The 20,819-nt window shown below is 38.4% G+C and overlaps 2 protein-coding genes and 1 long non-coding RNA gene across 3 annotated transcripts; all 3 read left to right on the top strand.

Moving 5' to 3' along the window:
• Positions 1–359: 359 nt before the first annotated feature.
• On the top strand, positions 360–4,162 carry LOC146447491 (uncharacterized). The gene has a single exon (XM_085102773.1). The coding sequence runs from the start codon at positions 565–567 to the stop codon at positions 2,593–2,595; it is 2,031 nt and encodes a 676-aa protein (XP_084958899.1). The 5' UTR covers positions 360–564; the 3' UTR covers positions 2,596–4,162.
• Positions 4,163–9,845: 5,683 nt separating this feature from the next.
• Positions 9,846–19,357, top strand: LOC146447489 (uncharacterized). The gene is made up of 2 exons (XM_085102772.1): positions 9,846–16,577; positions 17,363–19,357. Exon 1 carries the CDS (start codon positions 10,375–10,377, stop codon positions 11,440–11,442), a length of 1,068 nt encoding a protein of 355 aa, XP_084958898.1. The 5' UTR covers positions 9,846–10,374; the 3' UTR covers positions 11,443–16,577; positions 17,363–19,357.
• Positions 15,687–16,554, top strand: LOC146447490 (uncharacterized). Its single transcript, XR_014861823.1, has 2 exons — positions 15,687–15,800; positions 16,435–16,554. It is a non-coding gene; the product is annotated as an uncharacterized LOC146447490 (long non-coding RNA).
• Positions 19,358–20,819: the final 1,462 nt, after the last annotated feature.

Below are 20,819 nucleotides of genomic sequence, written 5' to 3'. Positions count from 1 at the left end.
AAAAAAAGAAACTGCACATATAGCATGAAAGTCGATTAAATAATCTAGCATTCCTCCAAATTATGGCGCAAAATAATGAAATTTGATATTTTTTATTAAGAAGTGAAAAATCCCAGGGTAACGTGTAGGGAAATCAATACCGAGGAACCTAATTAGGGTTAGGGTTTAGGTTTAGGGTTAGGGTTAGGGTTAGGGTTAGGGTTAGGGTTAGGGTTAGGGTTAGGGTTAGGGTTAGGGTTAGGGTTAGGGTTAGGGTTAGGGTTAGGGTTAGGGAGAGGACCCGTCTGGCCGAATTCATTTCTTTTTTAAAGGAATCTAAGGAAGGATCCTTCTTTGGGTGTGTTAGTCTGCGTGTATTCTTAAGTTGCTTTCTTTCTTTTTTCTCTTTTGCAGCAAGATTGATTGGTTCATGTAATAATTTTCAAGTATATAAAGACTGGTAAGGAGGCCTTTCTCAGATTGTCAACGAAACAGATTGCCGGCTACGTGGACAGGAGTCAATATAATTTTTTTTTGCATGTTATAGTTTAGCTTGCTATTTTGGGTGGAACTTTGATTGGCGAAATGGCTGTTCAGTTTGGCAATCTCAATGCAATAAGACGAGGAAAAGAATTGTTTTACTGTTTTTCCGAGGTCAAAAGCAAACTGTTTTTTAGTGTAGCGGAAGATCATTTATGTAATACACTGAATTTTCTGCAAATACAGACTTTAGTCTGTACAGAAGACGAGAACCGTTTTTTCTCCAGTCACCTTCCACCTCAAAATGGCCCTTTTAGATTAATAAGTGAACACAATTTATTACGTCTTCAAAGTAGCTATAGATTTCTATCGCATTTTTTGCAAACCTTTGAACCCCAAGTTCCTACTGTAACGGGCGACGTTTCAACAGGTTTTTCTCCGATAAAATCTCAAATACCTTGGAATTTTCAAAGTGAATTTGATCATACGCAAAATAACTGTTTAGACGACCAACCAGGGCCTTCCTCCAAAAATGACGATCTTGAAAGCGATGGCAGACACCTTGTGAATGTGGGTAGTAAACTGATTGGTTCTTCCGTAGAACCCGTCAGTGATGATGTAGTAACACAAGAAGCCTCTGACTCCTCTTGCAATGAAAGCAAAAAAGTTGCTTCCCTAAGTAGCGAGGAAATGTCACCCGAGCTCCTTTCAGACATCAAAGAAATACGAAGGTTTTATTCTTGCGAACTCAATTGTGACCGTGAAGGCAGTGCGTTGCAAAATGTGACTATTGACAAAATGATTGAAAGACTTTCTCGATTCATGTGGTATTTAAAAAACGTGAAAAAAGTCGATCCAAAATTTTCTTACTGTGCCGATGCGCAGATAATACAACAATTCTCAAATTACATGATGGATTCGCGTTCTGTAAAGGCAATAACTTGCAGTCGTTATATTTCCGCCTTCCTTAACGTGTTGAAAGTGCCATCAGTATCTAGTCAGATCAAAGATTGGACTGATTCAGTAGACAAAGTGAGGGCCATACAGAGACAGCTAGAACGCCTAGCACGGCGAGATAAAGTAGACGATTTGGCAAAAAAGCCTGCACTGGAAAAAGTGGTTTATAGCGAACTTTTAGAACTTTGCCGTGAATTAAAATGGGAAGTAAGCGAGAAAACTGGGTTGGACCAGGCAAGAAGTTGCATGAACTTATGTCTCCTACTGCTTTACTGTTCAGCTAACCCCGGGCGAGTTAAAGAATACATATCTTTGCGCATTTATGGCGGCCAAAACAGCGATGAGTGTAAGAATCAAAATTTTCTTTGCTTTAATCAAGACGGAACCACCATCTTGTATGAGGATGCTTACAAAACAAGACTCACTTATGGACCGAACAGAACAGATCTAACACCATTGACTTTTCTCACTAATTATTTGAAGATTTACTCCACTAAAATGAGAAACTTGCTTTTGGGGGGTAAAGAACATGATTTTTTGTTCGTCAATTCAAGAGGCGACCCCTTCACTCATGCTTCGTATACAAATTACGTGTCTTCGCTTTTCGAAAAATATTTTTCAATGAAGTTAACCACGGTCGATTTAAGAAAAGCAGTCGTAAATCATTTTTTGACTTTGCCCGGAAGTAACGATCCTGCGCTGAGAGAATCGTTTGCAACTTTAATGAAGCATTCCGTAAGGACGCAAAAGCGATTTTACGACGAACGTCCCTTGGCTCAGAAGAAAAGTAAGGCGCTAGATATGTTAAGCTCGACGGTTTCTCGAAGCCTTGACGAAGACGGTGTACTTATCTTGAGCGATGAAGACGAGGAAGGAAACATAGAATATCTTCCCATACCTGGCGATTTTGTTGCTTTAGTAGCGTCGAATTCTACTGAAAAATGTCCTGAAGTGTTCATTGGCAAAGTTTTAAGGTTATCGGAAGACCACAAAACAGCCTATCTAGCTGAGTATTCGGAGACTGAACCAGCAAAATTTAAACTCAATGCCGGTAAGAGTTTTAAAGAAGCTGTAAATGCATTGATTTATCCTATCGACCTCGTATACTTGCACTCTAACGGAATCTACGAGCTAAGAACACCGAAAATTGACATACATCGCCAAGTTCATAAGCAGTAAATGTTTTACAATGACTGAATAAGTTGAATAGTTTCTTGTGAGCGAAGTGTAAAGTACCTTTTTTGAATGTGGCAGGTAATCTATACCAAACAAGTTCATGGCTGAGATGACATATTGCGGCGAAGACCAAATGCTGTCACAAGTACTTAAAGAAATTGACCTCATCCCACAACTGTTCTTCGCGTTCATCGTCAGCAATGACAGAACAGTAATTTCCTTGAGTTCCGAAAGCTATTCTCGTTCAATTTCAACGAATTACTTGTCCTTCGCTAGTGATTTTTTCTCCGCGTTTCTTCGCAATAGCACTACATTTCGCATATGTAGCGTTTGCTTAAAACCGCACGGCCAAAATCAACTTTGTCTACCGAACAACTTCGATAAAGATTCTTTAGATTTACTTTTCAATATTTTGCAGTGGAATGTATGTGGCCCCCTATCTTTTTCTGAAAGTGACCTCGTATCTCTCGTACGGTTATGCGGTTTTTTACTTATAAGAACTGACATACTACACGCGTTTCTAGTTCAGTTGTTACCAGTCCGCGAAGTGAAGTTCTCAGAAAGTGGGCCAATATTTGTATATGAACTCTACAGAAACGGCTTTATGAAAATAGCCAAATTTTATTCGCAAGGTGTTTACCATCCAGACTTTTATAGCGTTTTACAAACCTGCACCAGTTATCGACAAGTCAAACGCAAGCTCCACAGCTTTCAACGCTTCGACAAGTTTGCGCGAAGGGACAAATTTCCGTCGGGAAGGTTCAGATTTTCGATTTGGGATGATAGCGACATTTAATATCCGTTCAAGCTGATATAAAGTGCTACTCAGCTAATATAAAGTTCAGCAAGGCAAAGTAAATAGCTTTATTGTGTCTTTTCGGGCGAGGGAAAGTTTTCCGAGTATTCTGTTTTGGCCTAAACCTTTTTGTAGGAAGTTTGTTTGGAAAACTTTTCGCCGCTCTTACATTTTCTCCTATTAGCAAGATGAAGTTTTTCGATTGTTACCGAGATGTTTTGGTATCCGTCCTGTAGCGTTGGAAACTTCAGCTTGAAAATAATGTATGTATGGCTAAATGAAAAGCGCCTGTGTAATTTCCTCTTCTTTTACTGCCGGATTATCATGGCCCGCCTCGATTAGCACTGCTATCTGCGGAGCCAGGGGATTAAGGATTTATTGACAAATAATAAAATATCGTTGTTGTTGCGCGATATATCTGCCTTTGACACTTATTTGTGTTGGTTTGTTCAGTGTTGCAAACAAAGCGTGATAGGTTTTCCGTTGTTCGTTTGGTCTACAAAGATTTTCTAGGTGTTCTGTTAATTTGTTGTAGACAGATTGTTTGAAAAATATTTAGCCACCTTAGTATAATCTTTCCTACTAGCAAGGTGAATTTTCCAATTGTTACAGGGATGTTTGTTACCCGTCCTGTGCGGTCGGAAACTTCAGCTTACTTTTAAGCATAGTATGATTTGATTTGTTGGAATGGGAAATGTTAACGTTCAACAGACGTGTTGCATAATTTGAAAGGTATAAGCATGTGAACAACTCAAGTTTCATTAAACGTTACTGTTTTGGTATATTTGATTGTTTTTTTTAATTTGATTGACCAATCCCCCCTTGGGGCTTTTCAGGGTCAATGTAGCCGCCTCTCACCCTACCCACCCAGACCAATGACGGCTTTAATCAGATAGACCATGACACCGAAATCCACGCCCTACTCTTTACGAACAGTGCCAAGGGTTCTTTAACTTCCCACAGATTATTATTAGGAACAAGTGTTGTGAGACGGGACGTACGGTTTACCGTCCTTATCCGAGAAGACTAGAAAGTCTAACAATTTGCAGATGTCATTACAAAGGCAACACTTTCCCCTCAGTCATTTAAGGACCCTGAGTGTTGGTCCAGCCGGGGTTTGAACCCAAGGCATACGTTCTGCGCATCGCGAGATACTCAGGTTTCCTATGGGTGGTGCCTACTAATGCAGGAATATTTTTGCGCGGTTTAAAAGTATACGGATAAAGCAGAACTTACCAAATGCTTTTGGTATCTCAAAATATAAAAAAAAAAGGGGGGGGGGGGGGTTAATCATGCATTTCTCAGAGATAATGAAGCTTCAATTTAGAAAAGAATCCCATACATAGGTTATTTTGGTTTAAGCCTATCTCCACCCAGTAGGCGACAGCTATCGAGCAAACACGAAAAAGAGAGAAGTGAGTGAGAGAAGCACAAGTTTGTGTATTGTAGAACAAACAGCGGCTTAACGTTTTTCCGTTAGCCGTAAACGCGAAGCTGAATCTCTCTATTAATGCTCAAATATCTCTGAAAAATGCGTGGTTACCCACAATTTTCTTTTTGGATCCCAATAGCCCTTGATAAGATCTGCTTTTCCCGCGAAGTCATAAACTGCACAAAAATACTTCGGTATTAGTAGGCATCGTCCTTAAACTATATTATTTACCATTGTCTTTAATATCCTTTTAATAAAACCTTGACAACCTCTCCCTCTATCTTTTGTCGTGTTAGGTGGGTGAGTGGGTGGATGGCGGGGGGGGGGGGGGGAGGGAGGGGCTGTTTGTGCCAAGTTTTTTCTCAACCAGCTTAATCGAATTGTGTTTTAAAAAATCGGCCATCGGTAAGAGAGTTTATTTGTTTTAAAAATGCTGATTAAATGTCTCACTACCAAAAAGCATGATGTCATTTAAAAATAAAGAAGTTCATCGCAGGGCACCCAACGAGGGTTTGCTCCTAAATACATTGAAAACACTTTTTATCCAGAGTACTTTTAGATAACTAGAATTGCATTCTCAGCATCTGTTCCGGAATTCTAGGGGAACTTACGTCTTTTCGAAATTAAGAGAGATTCAGTACTCTTTTCCCGAAAATTTTAGAACACTTTCCTAACATTTTTAGCCGTCTTCAAGTAATAGAAAATTGGAGACATATATTTTGAACAGATATTTTGCAGAAGACAGTGGTTGGGTGCCCCTGTAGACTGTGAAAAGAAAGCTCGAAGATTTTCAAGCTTGTAATAAGGATTTAGAACCCTTGACATACTGAGATACTCCGAGTATCTGTGAAATTATGTATTGTTTACTCGAAAGACTAGCTGTTTCCTTTACAAATTAACAATTGAAATAGCTTAGAAAAAAAAAAAATGAAAAGGAACCAGGCAGTATTTACTTTATTCAAGTGACATTGCTGATAACAGAAAAAAATAGTTTCTGTGTGTCTGGCAAGAACGTAACAATTCATTTTTTTCACTCAGTCTGTGCAATAGCTAACTGGTCTCTTTATGTACAATATTTTCCAGGAATAATTTAAAAATTAGGTTGAATAAGGAAGTTATTTCAAGAGAAACAAGAAGAAGCAATTTTATATAACTACCTGCAGTTATAATTAAATTAATTATATTAATATTATATTAATATTTATTAAATTATAGCCATATAATAGATAAAAGACAAGATAGTGAGCTATTATCTTGTTTTTTTTATTAGTTTTAATGTAGGGCTCCTATTCATAACAGAGTATTCTAAAGGGATTACCCTAGTTAAATAAAGGTTTACTACTTGCAGGTGAAAATTCAAAATCTTTATTATTTCATGCTCTGAACAGAGCTTTTCAACATAAAATATCAATGCAGACGCAAAAGGAGACCATATATACATGTATAGTTCAGTAGACCTACTCATCATATCTCAAGACTTACATGTGAAGCCATAAGCTGTATATTTCATTCTATCTGTCATTCACTACAAGTGCTACAAGCAGACGAAGAATCGACTAGAGCATACATCATTGAGGAACTTGGACTTCATCACGTGTAAAAAGCAGACATCTAACTGATATTCTCGGTGATCTTTTTACCCTCAACCATAAGCTGTGAATCATATAAAAAAATAATTGAACAATACAGTCAACTCCCGATAACTCGAATCTTCAAGGGAAATTGAAAAAGGTTCGAGTTATCGAGGGTAAAGTTAGCGATGGTTCGAGTTATCGGGAGTCGAGGTTTCTATTATGTCACCACGAAATAAAAGGATTATCTGAAGTAGCGAATTCGCGTTCGATTGATCTGGTTGGGGAATAGTTATAACTGGAATAAACGCTAGAAATCGTTTGCCTTGACAATCAGTGCTTCACAGTATCTAGAGTTTGACTTGAAGCAACATCCTAAGAATCATGGATAACTTAACTGAATCCACGAGGAATAAGATCGATCGAATGCAAGCTAAAAGTCAGCAAGATTTTACTAGAAACTTGAATTTAAAGGTCCATATTCCCGCTGTGCTTTGTCTACATCATATCATTGTTTTTAATAGTTAAACTATGTTGAAACTAGTTAAGATCTTACCTTACACTGAACTACGCTGCTGTACAAGATGGCGAATGAACCAGCCGCTGTACAATGACGTCATTATTATTATGGATCAATGAAAACTCTGACTGTACGATGTACAGTCAGTGTACTATTAAATCATTGAGTAGTTACACAGGTTTCCCAGCTTTTGCGTACAGGCTTTCAAATCATTTCACCAAATTTGGCACGAGTGTTTGGTTTCCAGGGAAACACATTGGAAAGCCAAGGACTGAGAACTAGCCAGAATTTTAAAGCATTGAGAAACATATATATCATCTCTATCACATATCACAATCTTGTTGAGTAATTTAAGCAGATTTGATCTATTATATATCCTCCGTATACAGTATCTTGTTTGTTCAGCGTTTTCTAATTTTTATTCAACATAGTTGAAGTACTCTATTTATCCAGAGCCGGCGAGTTCCGTTTTGATCATCTACAGTTTCCAGCATGGCGTTCACTCACATCAACGCACTAACACACTGTGACTTCAGAGTAGCGGTAAGTGGGTTTGTAGAACATTTATTAAGTGAACAATTCAACTACAAGAGCTTTTTTACATCCAACTTTATTCATTGTAGAGGCTAATTTTCGACTTAACGCATTCATTGAAAGGCAAAATTTAAACGCTACTTTATTTTCTTAGAAGTTTTCTTAGTGCCCCATTCACACCAAGGTTTAAACACGTTTAAAAGCTGTTTAGTTAAACAGTTAAAATTGTTTCGTTCATAAAAGCTGGTTTCGGCGATTTTTGTGGACTACAGATTTAGTACAAATGAAAGCAAGTTAAAGTTTACTTGCATCCTACGTCAAAGCGCACGGTTCAGCTTTCTCTCACCAATTTTCATTTTGTTAAACCTGGTGTAATTAAACATGCTTTGTTGGTGTGCATAGGGCTTAAGATAGTCCTTGTTCTCGTAACTTACTTATGCTAGAACAATTATTTTCCTAAATAACTTTAACGGCTTGTTTTTCTACGCACAAAAATAGAAGACTTTTCGACTGCGCTGCGAAAAGGCGACGATTGTATTTATCGCAAAAAAAAGGTGTGAAACTTGCACTCCGCCGCGTATTTAACCTACGATCAGGCGGGTTTTTTTTGTCTGGAAAAGGGGATGAAAAAAACTTTTCCCCTCCTCTCCCAAACAAAAAGGCAAGAAGGACCACCTGATCGCAGGGTACAGCGTAGTCTAGTCTCAAAGTTTTCAATCTACGATTCAGCTTCGCGTTTACGGCTCACGCCAAACAGGAAACGTCAAGCCGCTGCTTGTTCTAAAATGCATAAACTTGTGTTTCTCTAACTCACCTCTCTCTTTTTCGTGTTTGCTCGATAGCTGTTGCCGACTGGGTGAAGATAAGCTTAAACCAAAAAAGCTTCATTTTTTTTTTCATCAAAGAGAAAACTTCAGCCGGCCTGGCGTTTGCCGTTTGCTGTAAAGGCGATGCTAAATCTCTCTAGTATTCGCTGACGGCCAACTTAGTTGAATTGGCCATCGCGTAAATATTATCGTGTAAAATAATTAATGGAGGTATTTGCAAAACTTCACAGGGTGCCAACGTTTATTTCTGTTTTCCTTGTTATTCAGTAAGGCCTTCGATAAGTGTTCGTCCGAATTTACCTTTCCATTTTTTTTTTCTCACGCAGATTTATCCAGATGGGCAGTCACTTTCTGAATCGTGCGAACTAAGTATTTTGCAATCAATGCTAGATCCGGAAGAAGCTTCCAAAAATCAACTTAACTTAAATACGTATAAGAACGAGCTTTCGAAATCTTTTCTTGGAGAGGGGGATCGGTTGACGGTGATTGCGTTTGACAAATCAAACGGTACTCCCTGTGCTATTGCGATGTTCAAGAAAAACACTTATGACCCTTCTCTTATGGAACCTCTACCCTTATTACAAATTCACAGCGGCATATTGCAGACAACCCGTAAAACTATTTGGGAATTAAGTTATTGTATTAGAAGCGTCGACAAAAAAGGAAAATGTCTAGGAGACATCTGCATCGCAACAGGTTTAGAAGCGCTGCATAATCTAAATTTAAACGCGCGACGCCAATATACCGTGAACGTATGGCTTCAATTGGCAGGCTGTTTTAAGAATAAATCGGCTCTAGGTCTTTATTTGTCGTACGGATTTGAAGTCGTCGCAATGTACCTTGGCTCCGTTTTAATGGTCCTTAAAGATTTAGATAATGTTTCGATCGATCGAGCAGTTCGCCTCGTAACACAGAAAACCGAAGCGACCTATTTACTACCAGTGTTAAAAGAAAGAGCCGATTTTCGCGTAAGTTCACCTGCCCACCAAACTCCAACTGTCCCCGCGGAAGAATCTGACGTCGCAGCCTCGCAAACAAGTACCATTACACAGGCCAGTGGTCCAACGGATGCTGGTGAGGAAATGTCTCAGGTAAAAAGACGCATCATAAATTCATATCAAACACTCGAAAGTGTGTTTCATCAGATATCCAAACACCTCGAAGTCGTTCAAAAAAACTCGGCTGCGCTTCGTTTTCTCAGCTTACTTCTTAGCCTTTGGATATCTGATGAAACACTCATCCTCGTGTTTGATATATTACTTCATCTGAGAACGATGATTATTCTAGAAAGTGACGCAGGCATACTCGGAAAAAAGAAATCCGAGTGCTCCTATCAGGAGTCGAACCTAAGACCTTCCGATTACTAGTTCGGATGCTCTACCACTGAGCTACAGGAGACTCGTGGGAGCTAAGGCCATTAAACTAGGTTCATGGGACAAACATCCTGCATACTGCAAGGATTTGAATGTCGAACGTGTGGGATATGAAAGGAATGTGATGGTATATTTCCAGCCTGGTGAATGAATGAGAATGATGATTATTCTAGAAAGTGACCTAAGCATACTCGGAAAAAAGAAATCCGAGTGCTCCTATCAGGAGCACTTCTTCTATAGCTAATTCGCGTAGCCCGCACTCCACGATTTCCAATAACCATAATATTCAATTCAGGTTCCTTGCGATGGTGTGTTTGTCATTATTCTCCTCAAAACTATGTATAACAAAACAATCATTTCATTCGGTTTTTCTGATATCCTAAATAATGGAATAATTGTTTAATATAGGAAAGTCCTTATCATGGTCATGTGTCTTAAAGTTGTTTCTCTCTGCCACCTTTCCAGGAAATAGAATCTCCACCGGAAGACGATGACGACAACGATGAGGAAGCTACATCTACACAGGACCATGGGAGTGAAGGGGCAGCTACCCGCGCCGCAGACGAAGAAACTCTACCAAAATCCATTCGGTTGGCTACAGGATGTCGGACACGTGCAGATTTCGCATTATATGTTTCTGATTTAAAATTTCGAACTTTCATAGAGTCCGCTCGATGCGAGAGTTCATTATCAGTTAGGCCTTCAATTTCAGATTCTACGGAAGCCGCTATGATTGAAAATATTTCTTCGATGATAACGCATCTAAGTGATCTGGAGACCTATCATGTCTTCTTACAAAATCTACAAATTGCGAAGCAAATCGATGTTTTAGGCCGCTCACGAAACGTGCACTGTCTAAGTGTGGCTTTTGATCTTGCTAACAATCGCGAAATCCACCTAAGTTACAACTACCTCAGAGAACTACTGACACTCTCATGGGCTGTTTACCGCTTTCCAGTTTTAAAGCAAGTCGATTTAACCTGGAGGCATGCCTTGCGCGTAATTCCCGAAGTCGCTTCGTTTTTGGACAACAAAATCACCAACGACAATAGCCTTCTCCCTTCGAATGTCCGCACAGCGCAAGATAGCCGTTACGAATCTGCTTATCTGCGATTATGTCTACAATATCCACCCGATGAAAATTTTGGGGATGGAGACGGGCTACCGAGTTTAAAAATAACTAAACTTCACGGTCTTTTTGTTCAAGATGAACCATGCCGAGACGAATCCATAACGAAGGTAGTGGGTAATCAATATCCCGAGCAATTTCGTATTTTTCATGGTGCTCTGACAACCTTTGTAGAGAAAAGAAGTCGGCTTTTAGGATACGACACACAAGAAGCACCGCGCGATCCGGGAAGAAGTGACTGTGATGTGGATCAGAGGTATTGGCGAGAGGGGCGTAATTTTTTAGAAACGCAGCTACGTCAAATAAGAGGTTCAATTGCCATCGATAACGCAAATATTCTCGCTGACTGCTACGGCGTCGACTTGTATGACCGATTATTAATAGACATTCGATCGGTTTTCGACAGCCAAAATCCTCCTTCAAATATTCAGCCGTCTCTGGGAAGGTTCGAAATAGCATCTCGTGCACTCGCAACAGGCTACGCTTTTCCCACTCCTCGCTACTTTTACAATGAGCAGTTACATGCAGCTTTTCAAACCGCAATCAGAGAAAGACGCGGGGCGTTTGGCAGGGAGGCTCCGTTTGTAAATCCTATTTTATGCAGAGAAGCGCGATACGCTCTAGAGAGGAGAAAACAGCGACAAAGGAGACATGCCTACGTAGAATAAGTGGCTCTAGCAAGTGAAATATTGATTCTAGAAAACAGCGCTAAAAATTCGGCATTTATTTTTATTTCAATATTCTTGGCTTAGTTTGATAGCCAGCTCTATAAGCTTTAATTTGATATAAGGGTGTAGGTATCTACAGTTTAAACCGGACTCGCTACATCGCTTAGACTCGAGACACCTCTGAAGGTATAAGGTAACCTTAAAAATAAAAAAACAAACTTTTTACATGACGGTCAATGGACACTTCGATTTTCATTTTAATTTGTCTGTCAAACAGAGTCGACTGTCGCTCAAATTATACAAAACAATCATCATCGCGTTGGAGAATGCAAGAGCTAGTAAAAAAAAACCCCAGCATTTCGACAGGTATGTAGCAAATAAAGTCATTTTAAATGCTATCTATTGCAAGTAGGATATTAGCGTTTGATTTCAATTAATTATTTTCTTTTGTTTTCTTTTTTCGCAGGAAGAATCACCTTTTTTCGGGACGCTTTTGCTGAAAATTCTTACTTCTCTTTACGAGCCTCTCTTGAAATAATTTATACTTACGCATCGTTTCGGAAAATATTCTACATCTATTTTTCGGTCGTTTTCCCCGCTAACAACAAACAACAAAACTTTATTTGATTAAAATAACAACAAGAATGGCTGGTCCCGCAAACAGTTATAAAACTAATCGCCGAGGGACAAGACGAATACGGGAACATTATTTTTACCAAAGTCAAAAGAGCTTATAAATACAGATATGGAGAAAAACAAAAAGGCTTAACGTAGTAACAGATTTAAAAGAATTTCCACTAGTTTAAACAATAAAAATAATAATAGTAGTAAATGGAACAGTTATTTAGGTAGTCCTGCATTTTTAATAACCATCGGGATTACAAAAACCTTAAAAAAAGTTTTAACGTTCACATTTTAACAGAAAATAGTTTTAAGCGTGGAAAATAAACGCGTTAGTTTCTGCACACCTTGCGTTTATTACTTTAATTTCTTAAGAGTTTTATCTTTATTATCCTCGCGAGGTTTTTGTTAGCGACGGACTGTAAGCTTGAAAATAATTATTATCGTTAAACATAAAAACTGCACGGGTCATAAAAGCTATCTTCAGAGGTCTCCTGTACAATTTCTAAAAGGCTGTACAAGAGACATAAACCTGGAAAATGGACAAAATGTTTTAAAGTTGCATACTGACGGGTCCTTAAAATTCCACAAATCACAAGACTCATCTTGGCAACGACATACATTTTTGCATTCTTTTCAGTGATTTTTTTTTCTGCTGTAAGGCTATATATTTGTAATCTCATTTTTCGAAATAATTGAGGTCCAACGATCGCCGGGTCGACCAATGCGAAAACGAACATCTATTGATAAGACACGTGACGTAAGGGCAATTCTGAAGAGTTTTATGTGGTACGTAAACGCAAACTCTTTGGTCCCCTAACACCACAGCATATTAAAGACTTGGTTATTGCCAAATACGGGAAGGACATGTATATCACACGTTTTTATTTACTAGTAATACGGAAAGGACATGTTCCTGAAATATAATAATTATTAAATTAAATGGTAAAAAGTTTTTGTGTGCAAATTTGTCTCACTCATTTCCGATCGCCACGACCACTAAACAGGAACGCACTGCGATGAAGTATTTTCCAATGAGGACACCGTGACGTAAGGGCAATTCTGAAGAGGTTTATGTCGTAAGACAGACGGAAATTTTCGGCCTCTTATTCCCCAAGAGATTAAAGACCTTGTTATTGCGTAAGACGGAAAGGACATGTTCCTGAAATATAATAATTATTAAATTAAATGGTAAAAAGTTTTTGTGTGCAAATTTACAAGTAAGACAATTTTTTTTATTTTCCATTACTTTTAATTCCATTCCTACTTTTTCCATTTTTTTAAAATCAATCACAAGTATAACTTCTATTATATTCTTTTCGATTCCATTCTATTGCTAATTGTATCTAAATTATAAGTGAAATGTATATGAACCATAACGAAAAGGTTTATGTTGTACTTAAAAGGAAACTTTTTGTCTCACTCATTTCCCAGGATATCACGGAGTGTTTTCCGATGCGAAAAAATGTAATCCAATGATAGGACACCCAGACGTTATGGCAATGCCCTCGGCAAGAAAGCAAGAACAAGGAATAATCCACATTCAAATATCGCCACGACCACTACACAGGAACGCACTGTGATGAAGTATTTGCCAATGAGGACACCGTGACGTTAGGGCAATTCTGAAGAGGTTTATGTGGTACGTAAACGCAAAATCATGGGCCACTGAATCCACTACAAATGAAGGACATAGTCATTGCTAAATACGGGGAGAATAATTATAGGTGAAATGTATATGAACCATAAGGAAGTGGTTTACGTTGTACTTAAAAGGAAACTTTTTGTCTCACTCATTTCCCAGGATATCACGGAGTGTTTTCCGATGCGAAAAAATGTCATCCAATGATAGGACACCCAGACGTTATGGCAATGCCCTCGGCAAGAAAGCAAGAACAAGGAATAATCCACATTCAACGATCGCCACGACCACTACACAGGAACGCACTGTGATGAAGTATTTGCCAATGAGGACACCGTGACGTTAGGGCAATTCTGAAGAGGTTTATGTGGTACGTAAACGCAAAATCATGGGCCACTGAATCCACTACAAATGAAGGACATAGTCATTGCTAAATACGGGGAGAATAATTATAGGTGAAATGTATATGAACCATAAGGAAGTGGTTTACGTTGTACTTAAAGGGAAACTTTTTGTCTCACTCATTTCCCAGGATATAACGGAGTGTTTTCCAATGCGAAAAAATGTAATCCATTGATAAGACACCCAGATGTTATGGCAATGCCCTCGGCAAGAAAGCAAGAACAAGGAATAATCCACATTCAACGATCGCCACGACCACTAAACAGGAACGCACTGCGATGAAGTATTTTCCAATGAGGACACCGTGACGTAAGGGCAATTCTGAAGAGGTTTATGTCGTAAGACGGACGGAAATTTTCGGCCTCTTATTCCCCAAGAGATTAAAGACCTTGTTATTGCGTAAGACGGAAAGGACATGTTCCTGAAATATAATAATTATTAAATTAAATGGTAAAAAGTTTTTGTGTGCAAATTTACAAGTAAGACAATTTTTTTTATTTTCCATTACTTTTAATTCCATTCCTACTTTTTCCATTTTTTTAAAATCAATCACAAGTATAACTTCTATTATATTCTTTTCGATTCCATTCTATTGCTAATTGTATCTAAATTATAAGTGAAATGTATATGAACCATAACGAAAAGGTTTATGTTGTACTTAAAAGGAAACTTTTTGTCTCACTCATTTCCCAGGATATCACGGAGTGTTTTCCAATGCGAAAAAATGTTATCCATTGGCAAGACAAGCACTGTGATGAAGTATTTGCCAATGAGGACACCGTGACGTTAGGGCAATTCTGAAGAGGTTTATGTGGTACGTAAACGCAAAATCATGGGCCACTGAATCCACTTCAGATAAAGGACATAGTCATTGCTAAATACGGAGAGAATAATTATAGGTGAAATGTATATGAACCATAAGGAAGTGGTTTACGTTGTACTTAAAAGGATACTTTTTGGCCCACTAATTGCCCAGGAAATCACGGAGTCTTTTCCAATGCGAAAAAATGTGATTCATTGATAAGAGACCCGGACGTAAATTCAATTCCTTCCGACTGCTCCACATTCAACGATCGCTGCGACCTCCAAACAGGAAACCACTGCCATGAAGTAGGACGTCTTTCCCAATGAGGGCGTAAGGGCAATTCTGAAGAGGTTAATTTGGTACGTACATGGGCCACTAAATCCACTTCAAATTAAAGATATCGTCATTTCTAAATACGGGGAGAATAATTATAGGTGAAATGTATATGAACCATAAGGAAGTGGTTCACGTTGTACTTAAAAGGATACTTTTTGGCTCACTCATTTCCCAGGAAATCACGGAGTCTTTTCCAATGCGAAAAAATGTTATCCATTGGCAAGACAAAGTGTTTCTCATTCCATGCCCACGACAAGACAGCAAGAACAAGGAAATCTTTTCCAATGAGGACACCGTGACGCAAGGGCAATTCTGAAGAGGTTTATGTCGTAAAACAGACGGAAGTTTTCGGCCACTTATTTCGCAAGAAATCTATTGCTATGTATCTTATATTTGTACTATGACATTGTATTTAACGCGGCAAGCATTATAAGTGAAATGTTCATGAACAATTCCCAGGAAATCAAGGACTCAAGGAGTCAAGGAGAAAAAGACGACCGTTCGATAAGACGCTCGGAGGTTTTGGCAATGCGTTCGACGGTCCGAGACGAGGTAATACAATTTTTTCCCTTCCATTACTTTTCATAAATCACAAGTATAACTACTATTCTATTCTATTCTATTCTATTCTATTCTATTCTAATCTAATCTATTCTATTCTATTCTATTCTATTCCATTCCATTCCATTCCATTCCATTCCATTCCAGTCCATTCCATTCTATTCTATTCCATTTTATTGCTATGTATATAAATTATAGGTGAAATGTATATAAACCATAATGAAGAGGTTTACGTTGTACTTAAAGGGAAACTTTTTAGCTCACTAATTGCCCAGGATATCACGGAGTGTTTTCCAATGAGAAAAAATGTGATTCATTGATAAGAGACCCGGACGTAAATTCGATTCCTTCCGACTGCTCCACATTCAACGATCGCTGCGACCTCCAAACAGGAAACCACTGCCATGAAGTAGGACGTCTTTCCCAATGAGGGCGTAAGGGCAATTCTGAAGAGGTTAATGTGCTACGTAAACGCAAAATCATGGGCCATTAAATCCCTTACAAATAAAGGATATAGTAATTTCTAAATACGGGGAGAATAATTATAGGTGAAATGTATATGAACCATAAGGAAGTGGTTCACGTTGTACTTAAAAGGATACTTTTTGTCTCACTAATTTCCCAGGAAATCACGGAGTCTTTTCCAATGGCAAAAAGTGCAGGACAGGCTGTTTCTAATTCCATGCCCACGACAAGACAGCAAGAACAAGGAACTCTTTGCCAATGAGGACACCGTGACGTAAGGGCAATTCTGAGGAGGGTTATGTGGTACGTAAACGCAAAATCATGGGCCACTGAATCCACTGCAGATTAAGGACATTGTCATTTCTAAATACGGGGAGAATAATTATAGGTGAAATGTATATGAACCATAAGGAAGTGGTTTACGTTGTACTTAAAAGGATACTTTTTGGCCCACTTATTGCCCAGGAAATCACGGAGTCTTTTCCAATGCGAAAAAATGTGATTCATTGATAAGAGACCCGGACGTAAATTCAATTCCTTCCGACTGCTCCACATTCAACGATCGCTGCGACCTCCAAACAGGAAACCACTGCCATGAAGTAGGACGTCTTTCCCAATGAGGGCGTAAGGGCAATTCTGAAGAGGTTAATGTGCTACGTAAACGCAAAATCATGGGCCATTAAATCCCTTACAAATAAAGGATATAGTAATTTCTAAATACGGGGAGAATAATTATAGGTGAAATGTATATGAACCATAAGGAAGTGGTTCACGTTGTACTTAAAAGGATACTTTTTGGCTCACTAATTTCCCAGGAAATCACGGAGTCTTTTCCAATGGGAAAAAGTGCAGGACAAGCTGTTTCTAATTCCATGCCCACGACAAGACAGCAAGAACAAGGAACTCTTTTCCAATGAGGACACCGTGACGCAAGGGCAATTCTGAAGAGGTTTATGTCGTAAAACAGACGGAAGTTTGCGGCCACTTATTTCGCAAGAAATCTATTGCTATGTATCATATATTTGTACTATGACATTGTATTTAACGCGGCAAGCATTATAAGTGAAATGTTCATGAACAATTCCCAGGAAATCAAGGACTCAAGGAGTCAAGGAGAAAAAGACGACCGTTGATAAGACGCTCGGAGGTTTTGGCAATGCGTTCGACGGTCCGAGACGAGGTAATACAATTTTTTCCCTTCCATTACTTTTCATAAATCACAAGTATAACTACTATTCTATTCTATTCTATTCTAATCTAATCTATTCTATTCTATTCTATTCTATTCCATTCCATTCCATTCCATTCCATTCCAGTCCATTCCATTCTATTCTATTCCATTTTATTGCTATGTATATAAATTATAGGTGAAATGTATATAAACCATAATGAAGAGGTTTACGTTGTACTTAAAGGGAAACTTTTTAGCTCACTAATTGCCCAGGATATCACGGAGTGTTTTGACAGGTTCGTGATGACTCGCTTGGTGAATGCTTGCCTTTATGCTACCCAGATAAAACTAGAAAAAAGAGATAAAAAACAATGTAAGTAGTGTCTCGTGAATAGTAGAAATTAAGTGAAATGTTTCCGTGAATAACAGAAATGAGATTTTACACTTACCATTAAGCTCTCAAGGCCTCCTTTCTGCCGTATTGACAACAATGACGTCGCCGAGACAACAAAAACGTGATATTTATTTTTTTTAATAAACGCTGGGTAATATGTCTTAATAGTCCATTGCTGTATTTATCTGAATTGTAATCAGGGAACCGTAAGGGTTGATTTCCAGTGTCGCGTAATTTTGGCGTGTGCACATGCGTAAAATTTACGTTCGCAAATAACACAGAGGCAATGCGTGAAAGGTCGCTCGTAGACGTTGAACCTCGCTTAACTTCTCCTTTACGCTCGGCACTTTTGCCTCTCTTTTCCTTAGCAATCTTGTCGATTACTTAAAAGAAGAGACGTAATATAGGCAAATGATTATTGTAAATTTATTCTTAACAAGTTTTATCAAAAGAACTGAACTACTACGAAATGTTAGTCTCAGTTATATTTTTGGTTGAGTCGTTTATTGGTTTAATTTTAGAGGGATTAAATAGAAACATTTTAACTGGAAGTTTACCTCATACGTCTACTTTAAATAACGGAAAATTATACCGTCGAAACACTATCAGCATTAAGTCAATGAATATTAAAGAGGATGCATGGGAAAACGACCAAAAAATTTACCACCGTACATTATCTGCTGTTTGAATGGGAAAGGATACAGAGGCTTTCTTTCTACCCGCCAGCAAATATTTGAAGGCTAAAAAGGATTTTATGTTTGTCCTATACTGAAGACAACCGTTTGTTGAACGTCTTTCAAATATTGTGAACTGAGACCGACTTGATTAGGATAGCTCAGAATAAAACGTCTTTAAAATGAATATTCCCATAATCGCTTATATACCATCTGCCATAACTCTGCCATAACTCTGTTAGTAATTACCAAATGTTTTACCGTGTGACATTAGGACGCAAAAGAAAGAATGACCTCGCAATCACAAGCATATACAAATAATCAGAGCCGATTCCACAAGTGACTGCCTTTAAAAACCCTAATTTATATAAAGTTTGTAAACCTTATTTGAATCATAACGCCTTAACAAATAGAAGTAAGAAACCATCAACCTCCATCAACAAGTCCTCGGTCTAATATTCTGCCACCTGTAAAGCACGCTCGGTAAAACGTCTCTGCTTAACCACAGCTCAAAAATAATTTATTACTTATTCGGCGCAAATATCTATATGAATATATTCAAATGCGCCTTACAAGTTACATTAAAATAATAATAAAATAATAAAACTAATATAATAAAACTATCCAATCCTTATATAACATATAAGCTAAAACTAACACCGAGTCAAAAATGTAAATTAAGGCTGCAAACACTCTATTATATCAGTGCATCAAGGACGTCACAATAGAGTCTGGAAACCTATTGGTAGCGCTCTATGCTGACGTCACAACAACGAATAGAGATGCTTAATTCTCACCACCCCACACGTCGCAATGTTCTTTAAATTTGAGTGTTTGAGTCTTTTAGTCGATCAGTGGACATCTCCGGCATTACTCAGGTCACAGAGAAGGCACGTTGGGCTCTGGCCTAAGTCGAACGGCCATCCAATGCACCCCCAGTCCTGACTGAACGGCTTGACTTAATCCTCCTGAGGGGAAACAAGCCAAAAACACATTCCTAAGAATGATAACGATAATGATATGATAAGAGATTGGGTCAGGAAATTAATCCATTCAACTTGCCAGCTGGGATTAAATTTAACCCTCTGGTTGTCAAAATGCCTGAATCTGCAGTGAGTTTACTGCAATCAGTCACGATTCAGCCTCATTAGGGCCTAAGAGTGTTGAACATCCAATTTCTCCTTGTAATTTCAAAGACTATTCAACCCCCCAGGTCATGAGAATTAAGATTTTTATCAGCCAAGGTGGATTTTTTTTCTGATCTTTTAAACAACCAACACTCCCTAACCACAGTGTGGGGGCAATTAAGAGAGGAGAATTGGTTCTTTGATTCAATTTATCAGTGGACATATATGTATTCGAGACTTAAAATGGTCATGAGGTTCCATCGGTGGGCACAATTAATTTAGAACTTATTAATAATTATAATAATAATCAACCCTAACACTCATGAATGCAGTTCATTAAGAACTTTCAAACTTTTTAAACTGACTACTGAACTCAACTAACCTTCCAGTCCAGTTGATCATGCAAGCAGTGGGTCCATCTCACCCAGAAGGCACGTAGCCCTGGTGGCCTGCTTCTCGCGGCATGAATGCACCCCAGTCAGTCAGTGCTGAGTTGACGGCTTGACAGAAATAAATCCTTGTCAGAGGCTGACATCTGTCAGGCTGCAGACAGTCACAAGCAAAGCAAAACATCAAATCTGATTCTCATTAATGACTTTTTATAAGTGTGACACTGAGACTTTGGAGCAATACAAATTCAGATGGCTTTGCAAATAACAGAAAAATAAATTTAAAAAAAAAAAAAAAAAAAAGAAAACACACCCAAATTAATGATGGTGACGACGACGTGATGACAATATGAGACTGGGTCGAACATTTCGAGCCAGTTCAAGACTGCAATCAATGTCTGCTTTTCTCAAAATAGATCAATCTTCTGTTGTCAGCTGCATGATACACTTAAGCTGAACAACTCTAAAATATATCCCCAGTGCAGAATTTTTTGATTTGCTTTAGATCGGTTTCAATCAAACTCCCAGCCTAGCTTAAAACATTCAACTTGCCAGCTGGGATTAAACTTAACCCTCTGGTTGTCAAAATGCCTGAATCTGCAGTGAGTTTACTGCAATCAGTCACGATTCAGCCTCATTAGGGCCTAAGAGTGTTGAACATCCAATTTCTCCTTGTAATTTCAAAGACTATTCAACCCCCCAGGTCATGAGAATTAAGATTTTTATCAGCCAAGGTGGATTTTTTTTTCTGATCTTTTAAACAACCAACACTCCCTAACCACAGTGTGGG

The sequence above is a fragment of the Pavona decussata genome, unplaced genomic scaffold, assembly GCF_977016875.1.
Source record: "Pavona decussata unplaced genomic scaffold, jaPavDecu1.1 SCAFFOLD_2132, whole genome shotgun sequence".
Classification (NCBI taxonomy): domain Eukaryota; kingdom Metazoa; phylum Cnidaria; class Anthozoa; order Scleractinia; family Agariciidae; genus Pavona; species Pavona decussata.
Note: the sequence above shows the minus strand (reverse complement) of the source record. Positions and strands in the feature narration are given on the sequence as shown.

Bases quoted from the DNA above. Each gene is read 5' to 3' on its own strand.
- LOC146447491 (XM_085102773.1), top strand. From the start codon at position 565: ATGGCTGTTCAGTTTGGCAATCTCAATGCAATAAGACGAGGAAAAGAA.
- LOC146447489 (XM_085102772.1), top strand. From the start codon at position 10,375: ATGATTGAAAATATTTCTTCGATGATAACGCATCTAAGTGATCTGGAG.